The sequence below is a fragment of the Octopus bimaculoides genome, chromosome 2 (genome assembly GCF_001194135.2).
Source record: "Octopus bimaculoides isolate UCB-OBI-ISO-001 chromosome 2, ASM119413v2, whole genome shotgun sequence".
Classification (NCBI taxonomy): domain Eukaryota; kingdom Metazoa; phylum Mollusca; class Cephalopoda; order Octopoda; family Octopodidae; genus Octopus; species Octopus bimaculoides.
Genome location: NC_068982.1, coordinates 102,891,652 through 102,909,796, shown reverse-complemented (window position 1 = coordinate 102,909,796; position 18,145 = coordinate 102,891,652). Strand labels below are relative to the sequence as shown.

Sequence of the window (18,145 nt, the reverse complement as noted above, 5' to 3'; positions counted from 1 at the left end):
GTTGTTGTTGTTGTTGTTGTTGTTGTTGTTATCATTATCATCATCATCATCATTATTATTATTACCATTATTATTACCATTATTATTATTATTATTGTTATTATCATCATCATCATCATCATCATCATCATCATCATCATCATCATCATCATTATTATTTTGATTTTTATTCTTTGGGGGTCTATCAAATAAGTACTAGTTGAGCACTGGGGTCGATGTAATTGATTTACCACCCACCGCAAATTACAGGCTTTGTGCCTATAGTAGAAAAGACTATTATTATCATTATTAGTATATTACTTGAAACTTGGTCTTTGAATTAGCAAGGGCCAAACTGTTAATCTCGATAACCATTTGGTCAGTTATAGTTAGGCATAAGCAAATCGTAAAAACTGCGTCAACTGAATAAACTTTGTACACTATCGTTTTTACTACACAGCCACGCGATACTGTCTGTGTGCTAAGAAGTTTGCTTCTCAGCCCACATAGTTCTGGGTTCAGTCCCACTGGGTGGCACCTTGAGCAAGTGTCTTCTACTTAAGTTTCGGGCCGACCAAAGCCTTGTGAGTGGATTAGGTTGACGGAAACTGAAAGAAGCCCATCGTGTTTATAAACATATATATATATATATATATATATATATATATATATATATATATATATATATTTATATATAATTTCTATGTGTGTATCTTTGTGCTTGTGTTTGTCCTCCACCACCGCTTCACAACCGGTGTTGGTGTAATTACGTCCCCATAACTTAGCGGTTAAGCAAATAAAGACAGACAGAATAAGTAAGAAGCTTTAAGGAAACAGTACTGGTGTCAACTTGTTGGACTAAACCCTTCAAGGCGGTGCTCCAGCATGACCGCAGTTTAACGACTGAAACATAAAAAGTAAAAAAATAAAAGGTAAAGCATCGACCGAAAACACACAAACTCCTACATCTGATATAATAAATATATCTCGCGTCTCTTTTGACGTTACGTATGCCAGTCGTTCAAAGAACAGATCCATCTACTCACTGAATTGTAGTGTAAGCGGCTGAGTAAAAAAATTCCACAGATACTTGTACCTTTAACAGAATTAACAAGTTACATGATCGGCCATTTAAATTATAGATACAGTCCATGCGATGGGTTTCCATCGGCCTAACTTTTCTCACGAGGCGTGGGTAAGTCCAAGGCTGTGATGCGATGCAGTGAGATTAAATGGCAGACCTCGTGGTTCTTAACCAATCAGTCAAGTGTTACATCCGTACATCTCATATACGCAGTGCTACATTTACAAAGATACATACATGGTTGAAAAAGAGATAGATAAAGAAACAGAGTTATTATTATCCTGACAACAAAAAGTTTCTTACTATCATCGAGTTGTTTCTTTTTGGCATCCACGTCGGTCCTAAATTCATCCATAAGTTGTTTGTTTTGGTGATCAGATATTTCTCCTGAACTTACAAGTTGTTTAAGCAAATCACAAACCAGATTAACTGTATTCTCTACACCATCTTTCTCTTCTTTTTCCCGCAGTAACTTCTTCTCGGCTGCTGTTTGACGAATTAACTGTCTTGTATCGAGGTTCTGAAGAAGGAATTGCAACAATGAGCAATTTAGTTATTCTGTCAAATAGCTAACTTTGAAAATTCGTGGACCAAAATCATTCAGTTTCTAAAAAAGAAGTTATCATCAGTTATCATTATCAAACATCGATTAGAGCTTCTTTGTAACTTGAGAATTAATCATTCAACTATCCCCAAATAATAAACCCAAAACAGCAAATTGTTACGAATGAAATAAAAACAGCAAAACACTTTGTGAAATATGCCTTAATATTTGTCTAATTATGATTTAAAAGTTAATTACTTTCTTTTGGTTTTTCTGTATTTACACGCTTGAGAAAATGAGTGGTATGACATGTTTGTTCAGGGCTGTAACATACTGGAATTGCGAAAATGAAATTGGAGAATAAATATGTTCTTTTTTTGGCAAAGGAGAGTAAAAGTAAGGTAAGTAAGAATGACAGGCGAATATAGTAGAAGGTAGTGTCGTCAAATGAAGTTTGCGTAAGATGTGATTGAGTATACAACTCTGAACAAACACCATGTTTTTCATTCCATTTTCTCTTCTCGTCGTCTTGTTTCCTTTCTCCCTTTTTCTGATTTGATGAAGGACCATTTTCCAAAAAGTCAACTATTGTTTTTTTTGCTTCTTCTACAATGTCCAGCACACTGATTTTTTGCCTTTTTCAGTTGTGCTTTTTTTTTATATTTCATTGTGGCTTGTATCCAACTTAGATATTATTTATTTGGGGATCATCTTATCACACTGACGTAAACATAATCCAGATTACACCTGGATTTATACACACACGAGCACACGCACATGCACGTATATCCTGGACATTTCTTTTAAATTTTTGTGAGGCTCTCTCTCACATCGTGTAGAGCTTTATGTTTGTTTTTGATTTATACCTGATTTTTAAGTAGACTTATTCTGTCTGACGAATTGTAACGCTTTTATCGGTAACCTACCGAAGGCGCCACCAGCAAGATCCCGAGAGACAAATATTTGTTTGTTTCGTTTATGAACTCTCGAATTCCAAGATAAGGTATCGAGCACTCACAATTTGTTGAGAGTATAGTAAAATTAGACCTATAGATTAAAACTAGACCTATAGAGAAAAATTAGACCTATAGATTAAAACTAGACCTATAGAGTAAAATTAGACCTATAGATTAAAACTAGACCTATAGAGTAAAATTAGACCTATAGAGAATTGTAAAAGTAGACCTGTAGATCCATAGAATAAACAAATAAATGTCTTGCCTGCATCATTTCCTTCTGACTGGTGTCGTTGTTCATCGCAATCTCTGATTCTACTTTAAGTAACACGCTGTTTATTCTGTCAATCTAAATCATGAATTGAAAGGAAAGAAAATAATTCTATAAATAAGGGAATGTAAGGTTTTGTCTAAGTACATGGTTAGTATTAAAAGACGTTCAAGTGTAGTTGATTGAAGCCTTTTTATTTATAACAATAACACAATCAATTCTTGAACCGTTTTAGTTTTCTATTATAATTCAAGCCGCATCTATGATGCTTCATAAGGATATAAGTCGTCACTGTATTTTGCATTTTCATTTACTGACCCCTAGAAGGAGGAAAGGTAAAACTGATCTCAGTAGGATTTGAACATAGAATATAAATGGTCGAAAGTAAATACCGAACCACATTTAATTCGATACTCTAACGATTCTGTCAATCTATAAAGTATGTTATCATGTGTTATAGAGCAATGTTATCTGTTGCAACGATATGTGTTGAAATGTGATATTTTCCAGTGTAATTTATTGCAAAGTAATAAATATGGTAACCTACTGCAATCATGCAACTGTTGTAGCTTGCTACAATGATAGAATTCTCATAATTTATTTCTGTAGTGTTTTCAAACAATCGTACAGATGTAATAAATCATCATAATAATGCGATTTATGACAATAGTACAAGTGTGATATATTTAATTACGATACATATTGGATAATTTACTACAATGATGTGATGTTTACGACAACCACATAATAGTTTATAATAACGATAAATTAAGTGACAAGTGTGATAATTGTTTGCAACGACAAAGACATAATGCCATATATTTTACTATAATGTAAACATTTAAAATCACGTTGCAAAAGTGATAACGCGTATGTAATAATTACTATGACAGTGATGTGATAATTTGTTACCATAATAGCAATGTGCTTGTTTATTACCATTTCACAGTGCAGCCCGTCAGACATTCATAGAAGGAAAAGCACTGCAACTTCAGCAAATATGTACATGAATAAACAGAGTACAGAAGTGTTTACTAGATTAAAATACATGAACTCGAAAATTTGCTTGATGCTATAATTATAGAAATATATTTCAAGATTAGAAATGTACTAATTGCATGAAGTATGGCAATTTACTAAATATGAAATTTTGAAAATAGATAATAATTTTGTCTTACGACTGAAGAATCAACATTTTCTTCCGATAATTTTTTCCCAATTTTTTTCATTTCTTTTTGATATTGGCGCTGAAACAAATAGAAAAACAAAATTGGTCCTCTATATCTGAATAGTTTTAACATAGGATGTTGGTTTTCTGAATATTATCTCCATCATCAATGTGTTGCTGATAGTGCTTTAACTGGCACATTTTAACTACTGGGTCTGATGTTCTCACCAATGTATTTTTGTTACATGGTAGTTAATTATAGGCTCTAGGCTCTATCGCTGAAAGAGCTTAAGAATAACTCTTCAAGATGATTGGCGAGAATACCGATCACCTAATTGAAATATAATATCAGCAACGCACCCAAGGTATTGAAACAAACAACAGTACAAACAATTCATCTGAGAAAAAAAGTTATGATGTATGATTATTGCAATTTCTAGTTTTATAAGAGAAGTGTGCCATTTTTGAGTTACTTAGCGCCATAAGACCGTAGATTTAATCGTCACCCGCTTTAACACCAACACATGAACACTGAGTGCCTTTAGCAGAGTCTAGTCTATGGAAGACATTCAGGCCAGGTATTCAATCTGAAGGTAACTTTCTTCTTACCTCTCCTCTGTCACTCTCGGAGGCACTGAAGAGGATCATAGGCGCCGCCCTTCCTCCATAAATTTTTTTTTGTTGACACTCCGTCGCTTACGACGTCGAGGGTTCCAGTTGATCCGATCAACGGAACAGCCTGCTCATGAAATTAACGTGCAAGTGGCTGAGCACTCCACAGACACGTGTACCCTTAACGTAGTTCTCGGGGATATTCAGCGTGACACAGTGTGACAAGGCTGACACTTTGGATTACAGGCACAACAGAAACAGGAAGTAAGAGCGAGAGAAAGTTGTGGTGAAAGAGTACAGCAGGGTTCGCCACCATCCTCTGCCGGAGCCTCGTGGAGCTTTAGGTGTTTTCGCTCAATAAACACTCACAACGCCCGGTCTGGGAATCGAAACTGTGACCTACGACCGCGAGTCCGCTGCCCTAACCACTGGACCATTGCGCCTCCACCCTTCCTCCATAATAATACATAAAAAATAACTGTATCTGCTTTAGAGGGTTATCAGCAGGAATTATGAACGTGAGTTCCCTCTATTGTTAAATTTGCACTCTGTTGCTGCGAGAGCCTTTATTAAAGAAATTTCAAAAGAGCTAGGTAACCTGATTTTGTTACTTAAACTTTATTTTACCGCTTGAGTGATATATTCCAGTCAGATTAAATACGAAGCTTTTATCTGTTCTCTGTTGGAGATCAGTAATCAATTCATTAGCTGTGCAGTGGCAAATCCAAACTTGCTGTGTTTCATGTTTACTTGCTAACGACCAATATATAACTATGACAACTGGTCGTGAGGTAATAAATATTCAATCAATGAAAATTTATAGCCTAGAGAAGTTGTTGGTATAGCAAGAATCGAAATTTTCCTCCATCTTTTCCAATCATCAACTAGCCTCATGTTTTCCACCATCTTCATTCCTTGATGTTGCTCAACCCTCCCGTTTGTTGTCTTCCTGCATCTCTTTTACAGGGGGTTTATCCACGTGGAGTGTTATGGCATCGTGCTATATGACCGTACCACTTCATTTCTTACTCGCTAAATAGTATTCTGGGCTAAAGCCACTCTCTCTCTTCATGCATCAGTCAGTTATTAATGAAGCATATATTTTCAATCGCCAAGAGGAGTAGGCTCTAATAGGTTTATAGCATCATCATTATCTGTCCTCACAACTATTTGTTGGATAGTCCTTAGACTAGGAAAGAAAAAGGGAAATATTTATTTCTGCCACCATTTTTCACGTTCCTCATCACGTTTAATTTATCACCTGTACTCAAAGATACGGTTTAATTACTTTCGTTCTTCCTTCTAGATTAAATACTGGTGGCTACTTCATAACTGTCACTTTCCTTGCCAACTGACGGGTATTCAAAATCACTCACAACATCGTGTTAATATTGTTCTTTGGTTTCGGGTTAGCTATGACCGAGTAGATCCATAATCAAGGCGTTGCAGTTGAAACTATTCCGTAGTTTCATTTAGATATTATGTATGAAGGAATACATTATATAATGTGTCCATCCATTTTAAACGTTGGGGTGGAATTTAAAGGAGAGTTTGGAATAATAGCTCAGTCATTAGTTTGACTTAAATATTTGTACCATAACAGACACTAAGAATTCAGACAGAAAGAATATAACGGCTAGTTTGGTTCACTGCGTTATATTCTCTCATTTCCATACTTTCTCCATCGTATGAGATTGTCTGGGGAAAGAAAAATATCATTTGTTAATTTCATTAGAAGTCCAGTTGCCATGACTACTCACTTCTCATAAACTATTTCCATCTTGCAATGTATTTTTCTTACATCAAACATTACTCTCGTTGCCTATTTTGCTCTGAGTAAGCAGTTCTCTCCTCCTTTGTTTATACTGCTTCAATTAAGTCTCTGTTGAGTTCCTTTTATTTGGTGACAACCCTGTTGGGTTCCTATTACTAGGTGACATTTTAAGACTTTAATTTACTAAGTTTTTTCCTCAGGTTATCTGACAACAAAAATTACATAGTAAGTATAACAGCATGCTTAGCGCTAATTCATACTCTTTTGCTAGATTCAGCTCGAGAGCTGTGGCTCAGCTGGGGAACCGCCGTTTATTTTGCTATACTTTCATTACAGGAAAATCTCCTCTGATATGTGGCAGCTAGTGAATGAATTCAATGTTGCTGCCTTCATTTGCGTTTCTTACCGCGAGGTAGGTTCATCGGGAACTCTTAATAGGAAGAAATTCAGTTTTGTTTTGAATATACCTACGTCTACCTCATCTACTCCTCTCAGACTTTTTTGGGAGGATATTGAAAAGCTGCAATCCCTTGAAACCCAATATATAGCAGTATCTGGTCTTGTATGTTGATGGCGATGTTGGGATCATTGGGACTATGCAGTGACACTCCGTTTTGGTGCTTGTGAAACTTTCAATGCCAACATTTGGTACAAGTCCTTCCAGGATTTTCGAGATTTATATCACAGCATATCTTTCTCGCCTTCGTTCTAGGGAGTACAGATCAGTTCTTATTAAGCTAGCTCATAATCAAAGTTGTTCCAGCATCGGTCATGCTATTGTTTTGTACTTCTAGTATTACATTTTCTAATCTGTCCTACCTTTTTTTTTTAAAGATGGAAGAAAGGCTGTGAGTTAAGTGAAATTGGCTGCTACTTCCAGCCGCTTGAGTGACCATGTATTAGTTCCTTCATTATTAGCCATGCTGATTCTATTTTGTTGCCAATCTCTAACATGTTTTCTCCTTCGATAATAGAGTTGCACATAGAGTTGCACAGCAAGTTTAACTGATACCTTTCATTGCTTGAGTTCAGTTTATTTTGTGTATATATGATTGACTAAAGCCCGGTATAACACTGAACACAGCTCAGTATAACATAAAACTTAATTCGTTGATGCTGGTAGAAAGGAAGGGTCTAGAAGCTTCCCACAGTATTTGAACTCAGAACAACAGATAAACCAACTAGTTATAGTGAAGCATGCAGTTTGGTGTTCTACGGCATCTGATATTTCATCCACACTGTTGGAATTGTATTCTTGACAATATTTGCTTGGTGTATAGTTTATAACTGATAATATAAATTTGTAAGGAATCCTAGAAAACGGTTTTTCAAACTTTCTACCTCCATCTTACATTGTTTCTGATATAGAATCGACCAGTTAGTTGACTGGGTTAGCTACAACTAAATTGCCGTACATATCGAGTAAAAGAAAGCATGTCAAGCCAAAGGCTTGCTTAAGATTAACATAAAAGGGATCTGTAAAGTGTGTCTTCTCAAAATCTGACCATTTACGAACCTCTCATGAAAAATTATTTCATGAATTTCATTTTTACCATTTCCATCTCTGGCCCAAGACAAAAATATATAAATGTCCTGCTATATTTCCCTTTTGCTATCTTTCAACACTCAATTTAGAATCGATAAACATATAAAACTTTTATCTACTTTCTGCTAAGGGTTTAAGAAGATAACAATTGAAAGATTTCTGAACATTTTGAAATATTAATTTTATTCTTTGGTGTTGGGAGGAAAGATAGTACCTATCATATAATCTAAGCTCCTACAAACCCTGAAGATTTGGTGATTTTAGAGCAGAATGTTGAAGGATAACTTCTGAACAGGAAATTAATTCCAGTAAATTGCAATCTTTAAGTAAAAAGATTGGATAAAGTGAATACTTTGATACTTGTAATTTCTCTAGAAGAGACCAAATAGGAACGACTTGAGGGTTGTCAACTAGTTTGAGAGCGTTAGTGAGTATGAGCTTCCATAACCTATGGTTATGATTTCTAACCGAATAACTATCTTTTTACAAGTTAAAAATCCAACAAAATGTTTAGGTATTAGTGCGAAAATTCATTCTCCGTTTCAAGCATTTCAGCTTCATAACAGCTCCGACACACTGGGTTGATGTTGGCGACATGACAGCACGTATCCATCGCTGGTGTTATTGTCTCTCTCTCAAAGATGCACCGATGCACTGTGATACGTACTAGATAATTTACGGAGCTAACCACAGGAGGTTTTACCATCATTTCATCATAAATAATTTTGCTTTTTTTAAGGCTTATCTATAAGTCTATGCATATTTTCAATAGAAGTTAATTAATTCATTAGAATATTCTTGTTCGAAAGTATGGAAGAAAATCTCGTTAAAACAGAATTGAATGTTACCGCAATTTTCTTAGAAGCTCTTTTTTGTTCAAATTCTAGGTAGAATTCATCCTTATCGTTCCTGAACATTTTCTCCCGTTCTGTATGCTAAAAGGAAAAAAACAAAAAACAAAACAGAAACAGATGATGAATGATAGAAATGGAAAGTATCACGAAACAAAAGAAATAAACAGATGATAAATGATACAAATGAAAGAAGAAAAATAAAACATGAGATAATAGAAAGAAAAAGATGATGGATGATACAAATGAAGAGTAGTAAGAAGAGAACAAAATATATTTGCTTTTCTTTTGAGTCTGTTCAGAGTGTATTGTGAGTTAGAAGGAGAGCTGATACTAGCCAAGCAGTAAGGTGGTAGTAGTCACTGAACGAAGAACGTTTCTATGATAGTTCGCATTTCATCATCGGTGATGTGCTTCTCCATAGCAAAAACGAAAATCAAAAACAAAACAAAATGAAATAAACACTGATCTTACCAACCCGGGTACTCTAGTTCAGTGGTTCCTAAACTATGAGTCGCGACCCACTGGTGGGTCGCGAACGGAATCCTAGTGGGTCGCAAAAAGTTATAAAATTACGCATAAGCTGTCTATCGAGATAGTTCAAGACTCATGTTTTCAATACCAGACTGGTTGTTTTATCAAGCAGTAGGCTTTTTTCACGAACTTAACAAATCAGAGGTGGTCATTTTCTCAAGTTATTTATTCGTACGTAATCGTAAAAAGGAAAAGTCTGTTTTTACCTATTTATAGAAAACTTTAACTAGGCGCAGTACAACACTAATCGAGCCGATAACAGTTATTGCTTCGAGGTTTTATATTAGAGTTAATACCTGCCCATAGGGTATGGAGACGTTGAAACAGTTATAAAATGTTTTGTTTCACATTTAATATAAATAGTAAAGCATTTAAATAAATAAGACAGTATGGATTTCACTAATAAGTTTATAAATTATTCAAAAAAGTATCGGAGTGATCACCAGCCAATGAAATGATTGGAATAGACAGCAGCTAGACGGTAGATGGATCAATAGAGTCTATAGAAACTATCACGCATTGAACCTGATGTTAATTCTATTATTGAGTGTAGCAAGAAACAGGCTCATCCTTCTCACAGACCTCAATGAAAATGTAATCTGAAATAAATTTGTTTCTTTCATTAATGTTTTTACCCAGTAGAGTTAAGTGGGTCGCCATAAACTGGTGTCATAAATAGTGGGTTGCGTCTCTAAAAAGTTTGGGAACCACTGCTCTAGTTGTTAACAGGTACCATAAGAAGGTACAGTTACCAGTGAGCGTACTATGTTATTGACGACTGTTTTGCCAACTAGGAGTTCTGAGTTCAAACACTTCCATAATGTTGAGCTATTCTCGGCTGAAGGCGATGCCTATATGATATAATCATTACGGAACATTGTATGGTGCGTGGAATTATGTTCTGGAAGATTCAATGTCGGGTGGGTTGATTAAATTCTAGGACATTACACGACGGGTAGGAGTATCTTCTCGGATATTTCAATTGGGTAAGACTATATTACGGAACAATACATGTTGTAAGGGAGATACTATATTATGAGAAGTTACATGTTGAATAGAAGTATATCATAGAACATATGTTGAGCTGAAGTATATTATAGAACACAACATGTTAGAAGAGTGAGATTATGGAAATTATATGCTGGATGGGATTATAGTCTGGGGAAGTAGATGTTAAATAGACTAAACTCTGGGACATTAGATTTTAAACGAGTCTATATTCTAAGATGTGGCATATTTTGGTATGTCTATTTTCTTGGAGTAGGTGTTCGTTACAAGTACTATTTGTTTCACAATTATTGTTCATAATTTTATCCAAAAGAAATGGTATTGCTTATATCTAATGAATTCCTTAAGATCAGAGATATGGAATTGGCAGGGTTGTTATTGTTTATCTCTAAATCAGCCTTGACGACCAGTGCTATGATCAAAGGACAGCTCGTTCCAAATTCATAAAAAATCTTGTTTTTTCCAAGCGTAATGTGCCGAGGACAAAACTATACAATACATTCTATGATAGGATGTAATTTGAAGGTATTTTGGCTTCTAGCAGCTGCAGAATTTACGTAACGGTTTTAGCGTTGACTCGAAATGATAAGGTAAAATTAGAATGGTGATAAAAACAAGAATACATATCTTGTTCAGAGAAATAAGTGTAGGAAAATGTTATTGTTACTGGTACTTACTATTTTATCATCAATGTCTCTCATTTGACTTTGTGTCTTGATATTCTGAATGTTATTGTTTATTTCTGTTATGAAATAGTCTACAGAGAATTGACCCGGAAGTTGACCATTTTGTTGTTCTGTTGCCAGTAACTTTTGCAAGCATATCATCATCATCTGAAAGGAAATAAAAAGAACTGTTTATTCGATGATTTAAAAAAGAAATTGTTTTGATCAGACAAGCATTCATCAGATTTAAAGTGAACAGTTGTTTATAGTGACAGTTGTTTTCCATCACTTATACTTATCTCATAGACATTAATGGTCTTTGCAAGAAGTAATATGACCGCACCAGAAATGGAAATCAAGCTGCTTGATAGCTTGGAGCTCCTTTCTCTTACACTCTGTATTATGTAAATCATTATATTAAACCATTTAATGATGAGAATCCAAAAGAAGCAGCTCGCAGTAAGCAGACCCTGCAAGTTAATTTCGATTCATTAGCAGGAATATCAGTAATTTACTCATTTCCATGATATCCCTAGGAACCGTTCTTTGTTAACTGAAGCTGAGTTTCAGTTTGTAGATAAATTTTCATTTGCGTTGCTAGTGTCATAAGTCATATAAATCATGTCTTCCTGTTTTTAAAGAGCTAAACAACACGATATCCCTTTCTCTGAAACCAATAATTCTTTAAAGTAATTATTTGCTTTAAATCTCCCGACGTGGCAATTTATATTTTTCATTTGAAATAAATATACAATCGAATTATAAATTATACGACACACTCCAAAACGTTTTATATTCATATATAGTATTAAATACTTTCTCTCTGAACAAGGTGCATTCTATTCGAACTTTGATCTTCTGAAGGTAATCAAAACAGGCTCAAGATGCAGCACCGTAACTTTAAATAATTAAATAAAATAAGATATTTTAGTTGTCAGAATTGCAGGTGAACCGATAATCTATTGCACTGTAGGGACACTAATGCGTTATTCAACTCCATATTGTTTATCAATCATAAGTCATCCTAATGAAGATCACCACACTACAAGTTATAACACCTGAGCTTGGTAAAATAGCCTGATCTTACCGTATAGTGCAACCTTTTTCTCTCACTGTATCTAGTTTAAAGCTCTTTATACAAGACTTAGTTGTCTAATTTGCCAATAACCAAAGCGTAAACTCTCTTTTATTCAGTCTTAGATGAAGATATTGGAGCTGAAACATTAGATTCTTTATTATTCGCTGTAGTTGGATTTATCGAGTTCTTCCAATAATTCTCTTAACAACAAATCCTTCAGGAAAGCAGAAGCCCAACCGCTTTCAGAGTAAGTTAGAAATAAACGTAGACTCTATATACAGCTGTGCAAACCGAACCTGCTAAGACTGAATATCTTGGCAATGGACATAAATAGTCCAAGACCCCTTTAAATTAATCAGAATTACCGTAGTTGAAAATTTCGGATTAGTTAGAAATTTCTATTTAAGAGGTACAGACCGAAAGAAACAATTACCAATTTCTAAATAAGCTATATTTTACGACAATCATAATACATAGATTAATTACTATATTACAGATGTCTTTGTAGAATATAACGTTCCATACAGATGAAAGAGAACCAATTAACTATTTATCTGTCAGTAGAAATTAAATCATCATAAACATGTCGATTAAAGGAGTTTCTTTTGAATTCGCTGAAAAGAAAATACAAACAGACCTCATTACTTTTGATTTGCTGGGAAAGATCACTAATATCTGACTTCACTCAAAGAAGAAACTTATGTCATCTTCTATTCATCTCTGTAACGAGTAGGATGTATTAACGAACATATAACTTCTTAGCTTCTTGAAATTGTTTACTGATATCATATTTTAATCATTGAATTAGCGAGAACTTTCCTAGGTTTAAGAACTTTACGACGTTGATATTTACGAAATGTTTACGAAGAAGGATATTATGAAGACTTTCAGCAAATGTATAAGATGATGTTCTTTTGTATTTGTTTCAAATTGAATTGACTATTGAGCAAATTGATATCGATTCCTGATCAATGACTCCACTACATTGAGAATCCGGAGATGTGGACGATAACATACATAGCCAAGAAAACAAACATTATTTACTATTTCCCTTCTAGCAACACAGAACAAAAATAAGCCGAATCCTAAAACCAGATTCGATTTCTGATTGAAGCCACTTCACTTACGCCACAAATATCCTCTTTCCAACACTAATGATGAATTTTGTATTTAGTCAAAAGAAGCAAATATATATCTCTTATCTGAAGACTATGAAAGCTCAGTGTTGCACTTGTTTCGAATTGCTTGACCTCAACATCACAAACCTCTCATGAAAAATACATTTATACGTTCTTTAGTAAGACTATATTACTATATTCAGTGTACAATAATTTTGTTGTTCGAAGCTATCAAGAATCAGCCCCGTTATTCATGTGATCTGAAATGAAAAATAAAGATCAAAAGAGTTCCGTAAGAAATTGAATTAGAAAAATCTTTATATAACTCACATTTCCCAACGACATAGTTCTGATTTAAATGTGTATGCAATACATAAAAAATAACCTTACCGTATGAAAGACTTCTCTTATAATATCTTATTTGTGATGACAACTAATAAGGATTCTAGGTTATAACTTTACTTTGAATTATTGAATTCCGCAATTTTCTTTTCTTACACCAACATATGTTCAATACTGTATTTATTTCTTTACTACTTCAGCGAATATAGTGAAGTTTGTTCTTCGCTCGTGGATGAGGTCAGAGTAAAAACGAAACATGTCCAGAGATGCTCCCTGTACTTTTCGGGTAAATGATAGGAAAATGATATTAGTCACTGACAAATATCACCTTTTATTCACCCTATATTTATTTATAGGCAGCTTTTAAACTGTTAAGTAGCTCATACCTTTTCTTTATCTTCTCTGCAATATTCTTCGAACTTTTCAATTCTTCCAACATTCTGTTTGCTCGTTTCTTCTTCTATCGTTTCACTAGAAGGTAATAGTGTAATTATTAGTAAAATAAGTCGACCGAAGACAAATTATGTGAAAACATTTTTATTTAGAAATAAGTGTTTCATTTATTTTGAAACGTGTTTTATTTAGAAACAATTATTTTAATGGCAAATATCAAAACTCTGGGCAACGTAAATAAAGGAAAATTAGTATAACCTATTGAAACTTCCATTTTAGGCTCACCAGAGGTTTTTAGCTCTTCTACTCTGGTCTTTGTAGGAGGCAGACATAGACTTCAAGAATCAAGACCATTTCATTGTAATTGCTTTTATGCTGCTTCGGTCAGCATCACTTGAATTCCTTTGAAATACACTCACAGTTCTTTTTTTTTGTTCTTTTATTAAAGTAGACCTATAACCAAAGGCTTTCTTGTTGTGAGTATCGCAATGTTTAAAGCATAGTGCATCTAGATCTATATTATCTATTGTGACCTTCCTTTGTAAGACACTACTGTGTAAACTTAAAGGATATTTGGCGGTTATTTCTAGAATGTCGGTTGACTACATGAATGTTCCGTTGTAGCGAGAAGAAAGTTTGAAATATATTCTACACACGTAATTAAAGGTTTGTGGTTGAAATATTATCTCTTTATAATTTTAATTTTCGAAAAACAAAACAACAACAAACATAAATTAAAAGAGATAAATGTCTGATTGAAGGAGACAGTTTATTGTCTATAACAGGGATATATTTAACAAATGTAGCCATTACCTGCTCTTCTGCAGCAAAATATCCGCCATACCTCGATGGTATTGGGTCTTGACAAGATTTTCTTTGGTAAAATTTGTGTTTGATGCAGGAAAATACTGTTGAGATCCGCTTTGTTCTGGAAAATTCTTTAGAAATAGAGTATTTATTTTGATATCATTTATTGGAATGTTGTTAATGTCGAATAGGTCCGAGTCAGCTATGATCAAGCAGACCATGAGCAAAAATATCTCGACTGTAACCATCCCTTTTTCTTTTAGGGTAACTAAGGTTATGTTCCCTAATGTGTCTCTCCAATATTTAAGACGAGAAGGTGGGATTTGAGGGAAATTTACAACTATATCTAGCATGTCTTGCAATTATTTAGAGGTTTCCTCTTTGGCTAGTTGTGATTTATGCATATATTGGTGCAGAGATAATGGTTTCCTCAGTAATGTTTAATAGTTTTTTTAATTATTTTTTCGTAATTAAGATTAATTTCCATTAATCGCTGATGGATAGCTAAATTTTCTGCCTGATTGATAATTGCCTCCCTTATCGAAAAATCTTCATAAGTCTAATCGATCGCCTTATAATGTATTCTCTCGATGCCTCTTCTACAGTTACTATAACGAATATCAGCATTATTACTACATATCCACCTATATCCATTGTATAGCAATATTTCCACATATTTTATTGATACTGAGTCTACTTTTCCATTGAGAAAATATCCGTTGCTATATCACTGCTGCAGCATATAATAATAATATTTTTTCTGACAAGCCACTCTCCTTATTCCAGGATCTCTCAAGGGATCAGTCATTACTTCTCTCCTATTTACATTAACCACTTATTTTCTGTCACATTGAACTACACATGTAAATATGTCTACACCCTCTAGTATCTAGCTACTTAAAGAATCAACCAAGTCTCCCTCAAATCACAGCCTGATGTTTTTTTAAAAGAAAGAAACATAACATAATAGTCCTGGATATAATATGCCTTAAGCAAAAGCTTGATGGTCATAGCTCGGATGTCTTAAACTGTAGATCTGCTTGATTAGGGCTGACTAAATATAACACAACAATAAAAACAGCAACACGAACATCTACAACCCCTCTCATCACTGTCTGAGGTGCGTGGATAGAGCTTATCCACGAGTAAAGTCACTCCCTCTATCGAATTTGTACATATTTCATGAATAGGGGCTTTGAAGACATCTTGCAAGGGCAACATGACAACCTAGTCCCATTCAATACCAATTTATAGGTTAATATACGTCTTAAGAGTGCTTCTGTCTCCTATTTATGAAACGTATACAAATATAGCCATTCAGCGCAAACATACTTATGCAACACTTGCAGACAATTTCAAGAAATTAAAGATTAATATCTCAAAGCTAATTTATAAGCTTAGGATACAGCGGCTGAGGGGGTGAACATTTATTAAAAATTCATTCACACTAAATTGCTCAAATAAGTGCATATACGTAAAGTAGAAAGAAAATATGATAAAAAAGTTAAGTGAAAAGCTCAATCCAAAGATATTTTATGACAATTTGAGTTTTCGTGTTTTGAGGGTGAATTTCACCAGGATCTCAAAGCCTATCTATTTCCCCCCCTAAATCTAAAATAACATACCAAACCTGTTACACCTCCTTACTAAGGCTATGAAGTGATCTAAAATCAATTGTTATTGTTCTTATATAATCTCTATCTGTGATCTTGCGTGTGCTCTCCTCCATGTAAGAAGTTGACGTAGAGAGGTACAAGAACTTTTGCACAGATCATAACATTTTCCTTCTTGAAAATGTTCCTCAAGTCCACAATCAGCTTATAGGTGGACTCTGGATTAGTATCACTCCGACGTTACGTAAAGTTCTACGTTACTTCTAGGAACTGGTTAAATTAAACACTGGTAAAAGACTCGGGAACTTAGATGAAAGTGGAATGGAAGGCTGCAATAAAGTTTTAAGGCGAATAAGAACCAACTTATCACAGAAAACTCCCCAGGTAACGAACCTCTGAAGAGGATGTGAACTGTTTCTGATCCATTGGTCCTTTTCGAGAAAATGAAGGTGCAACCTTTTTTCAGACAATGTGATGTATATGGACACTCCTTTCGTTACTGTAAGAACAAAAATGTGGCTAGTACTGCTGTAAAATCTGATGATTATTTGTTTAACGAGATGAGGCTATAATGTGTTAATATATAATCGATATATATATATAATCATTAAGCTAAAACGATTGTTTGCCGGTCAAAATTAAAATATTTAATTATGTGTATATGAAAGCCAATCTTTTACAGAAAGACCTAGATGCCATGACCGATAAACAATTGTTTTAGCTTAATGATTATATATATATCGATTATATTTAAGTTAGTAATAATTAGTAAAAATGTCATACGTTTATAACGCAGTAAAATGATATTGCATCGTTTATATCTACCCATAGGAAATATAGAAGCAAGAAGGAAAAGAAATAGTTACATCCAAGGACCACAGATAGTTATAGTTTCTCCTACCATGTTCATATCTCTATATATTTTTGTTTTGAATATATACAAAAATTAGCCAGTGATTAAAACTGCATTTCAGTTTTGGCCTATCATAAACCATATTTTTGTCAATTCGTGTCTTCTTTCCAAAATTTTAACTGCGTAAGTAAAGTAGGCGTGCGTTCGAGCAAGAACTGAATCACAGTTTCACACTTCGTTTCTATGAGCTTATCCGTTACTAAGTAGCACTCGCTGAAGTTTCTGTAAGTATTAATGATATGCACGAATAAATATGTCAGGAATTAAATGAATAAAGCAATGTATTAGTACTGAGTTCATCTAATGGGTGGTATCTGTTTAGCTTGATAAATTTGATTGAGTCAATATTACTTTAGACAACAAATATTAGCTTTAACGCAAACATTCAGGTTTACTATAAAATGTCTTGGATTAATTCATTAACGTATTAATGTTTTTGCTGTTGTTACTATGTAAACATGTTCATGAAACTATTGATCATGTACTTTCAATACTCTCCAGTATCGAATAGCTACACAACAATTATTAGAGTAGCTTGTTATTTTATTCAGGATGATCTGTAAATATCAGTAAATAAATCGGATAAAATTATCTCAGAAAGAGTCTACGAAACTAATGTAATGAGGATCCCCCTAAGATATAAAGTGACGTACCAATAACAAAATAATTTCAACTCAGCTAATATAGTCAAATCAGAGCTATTGCAATATTGAAATAGAGAATGATAACAAGACACTTAACGGTCAGAAATAGTAAATATTTCAGCTTCAACCTGCTGGGAACAATTTTAAATTTCAAAATCCATTTTCTCCAACTTTTCATCAAGTGGCTTCTGTTACATTGTGGTACATGTGTGTGTGTGTGTGTGTGTGTGTGTGTGTGTGTGTGT

The 18,145-nt window shown here is 34.1% G+C and overlaps 1 protein-coding gene across 1 annotated transcript in view; it reads right to left on the bottom strand.

The window, feature by feature from the left end:
- LOC106872341 (titin homolog) overlaps positions 1-18,145 on the bottom strand; it is a 66,459-nt gene that overhangs the window by 23,783 nt on the left and 24,531 nt on the right. Inside the window, exons 3-9 of the mRNA XM_014919291.2 lie at positions 14,737-14,861; positions 13,917-14,001; positions 11,005-11,160; positions 8,783-8,869; positions 4,013-4,081; positions 2,829-2,912; positions 1,367-1,583 (exon numbers count right to left, since the gene is read on the bottom strand). Of these exons, the coding sequence (XP_014774777.1) occupies positions 1,367-1,583; positions 2,829-2,912; positions 4,013-4,081; positions 8,783-8,869; positions 11,005-11,160; positions 13,917-14,001; positions 14,737-14,861 (823 nt within the window). The remainder of the gene's footprint in view (positions 1-1,366; positions 1,584-2,828; positions 2,913-4,012; positions 4,082-8,782; positions 8,870-11,004; positions 11,161-13,916; positions 14,002-14,736; positions 14,862-18,145) is intronic.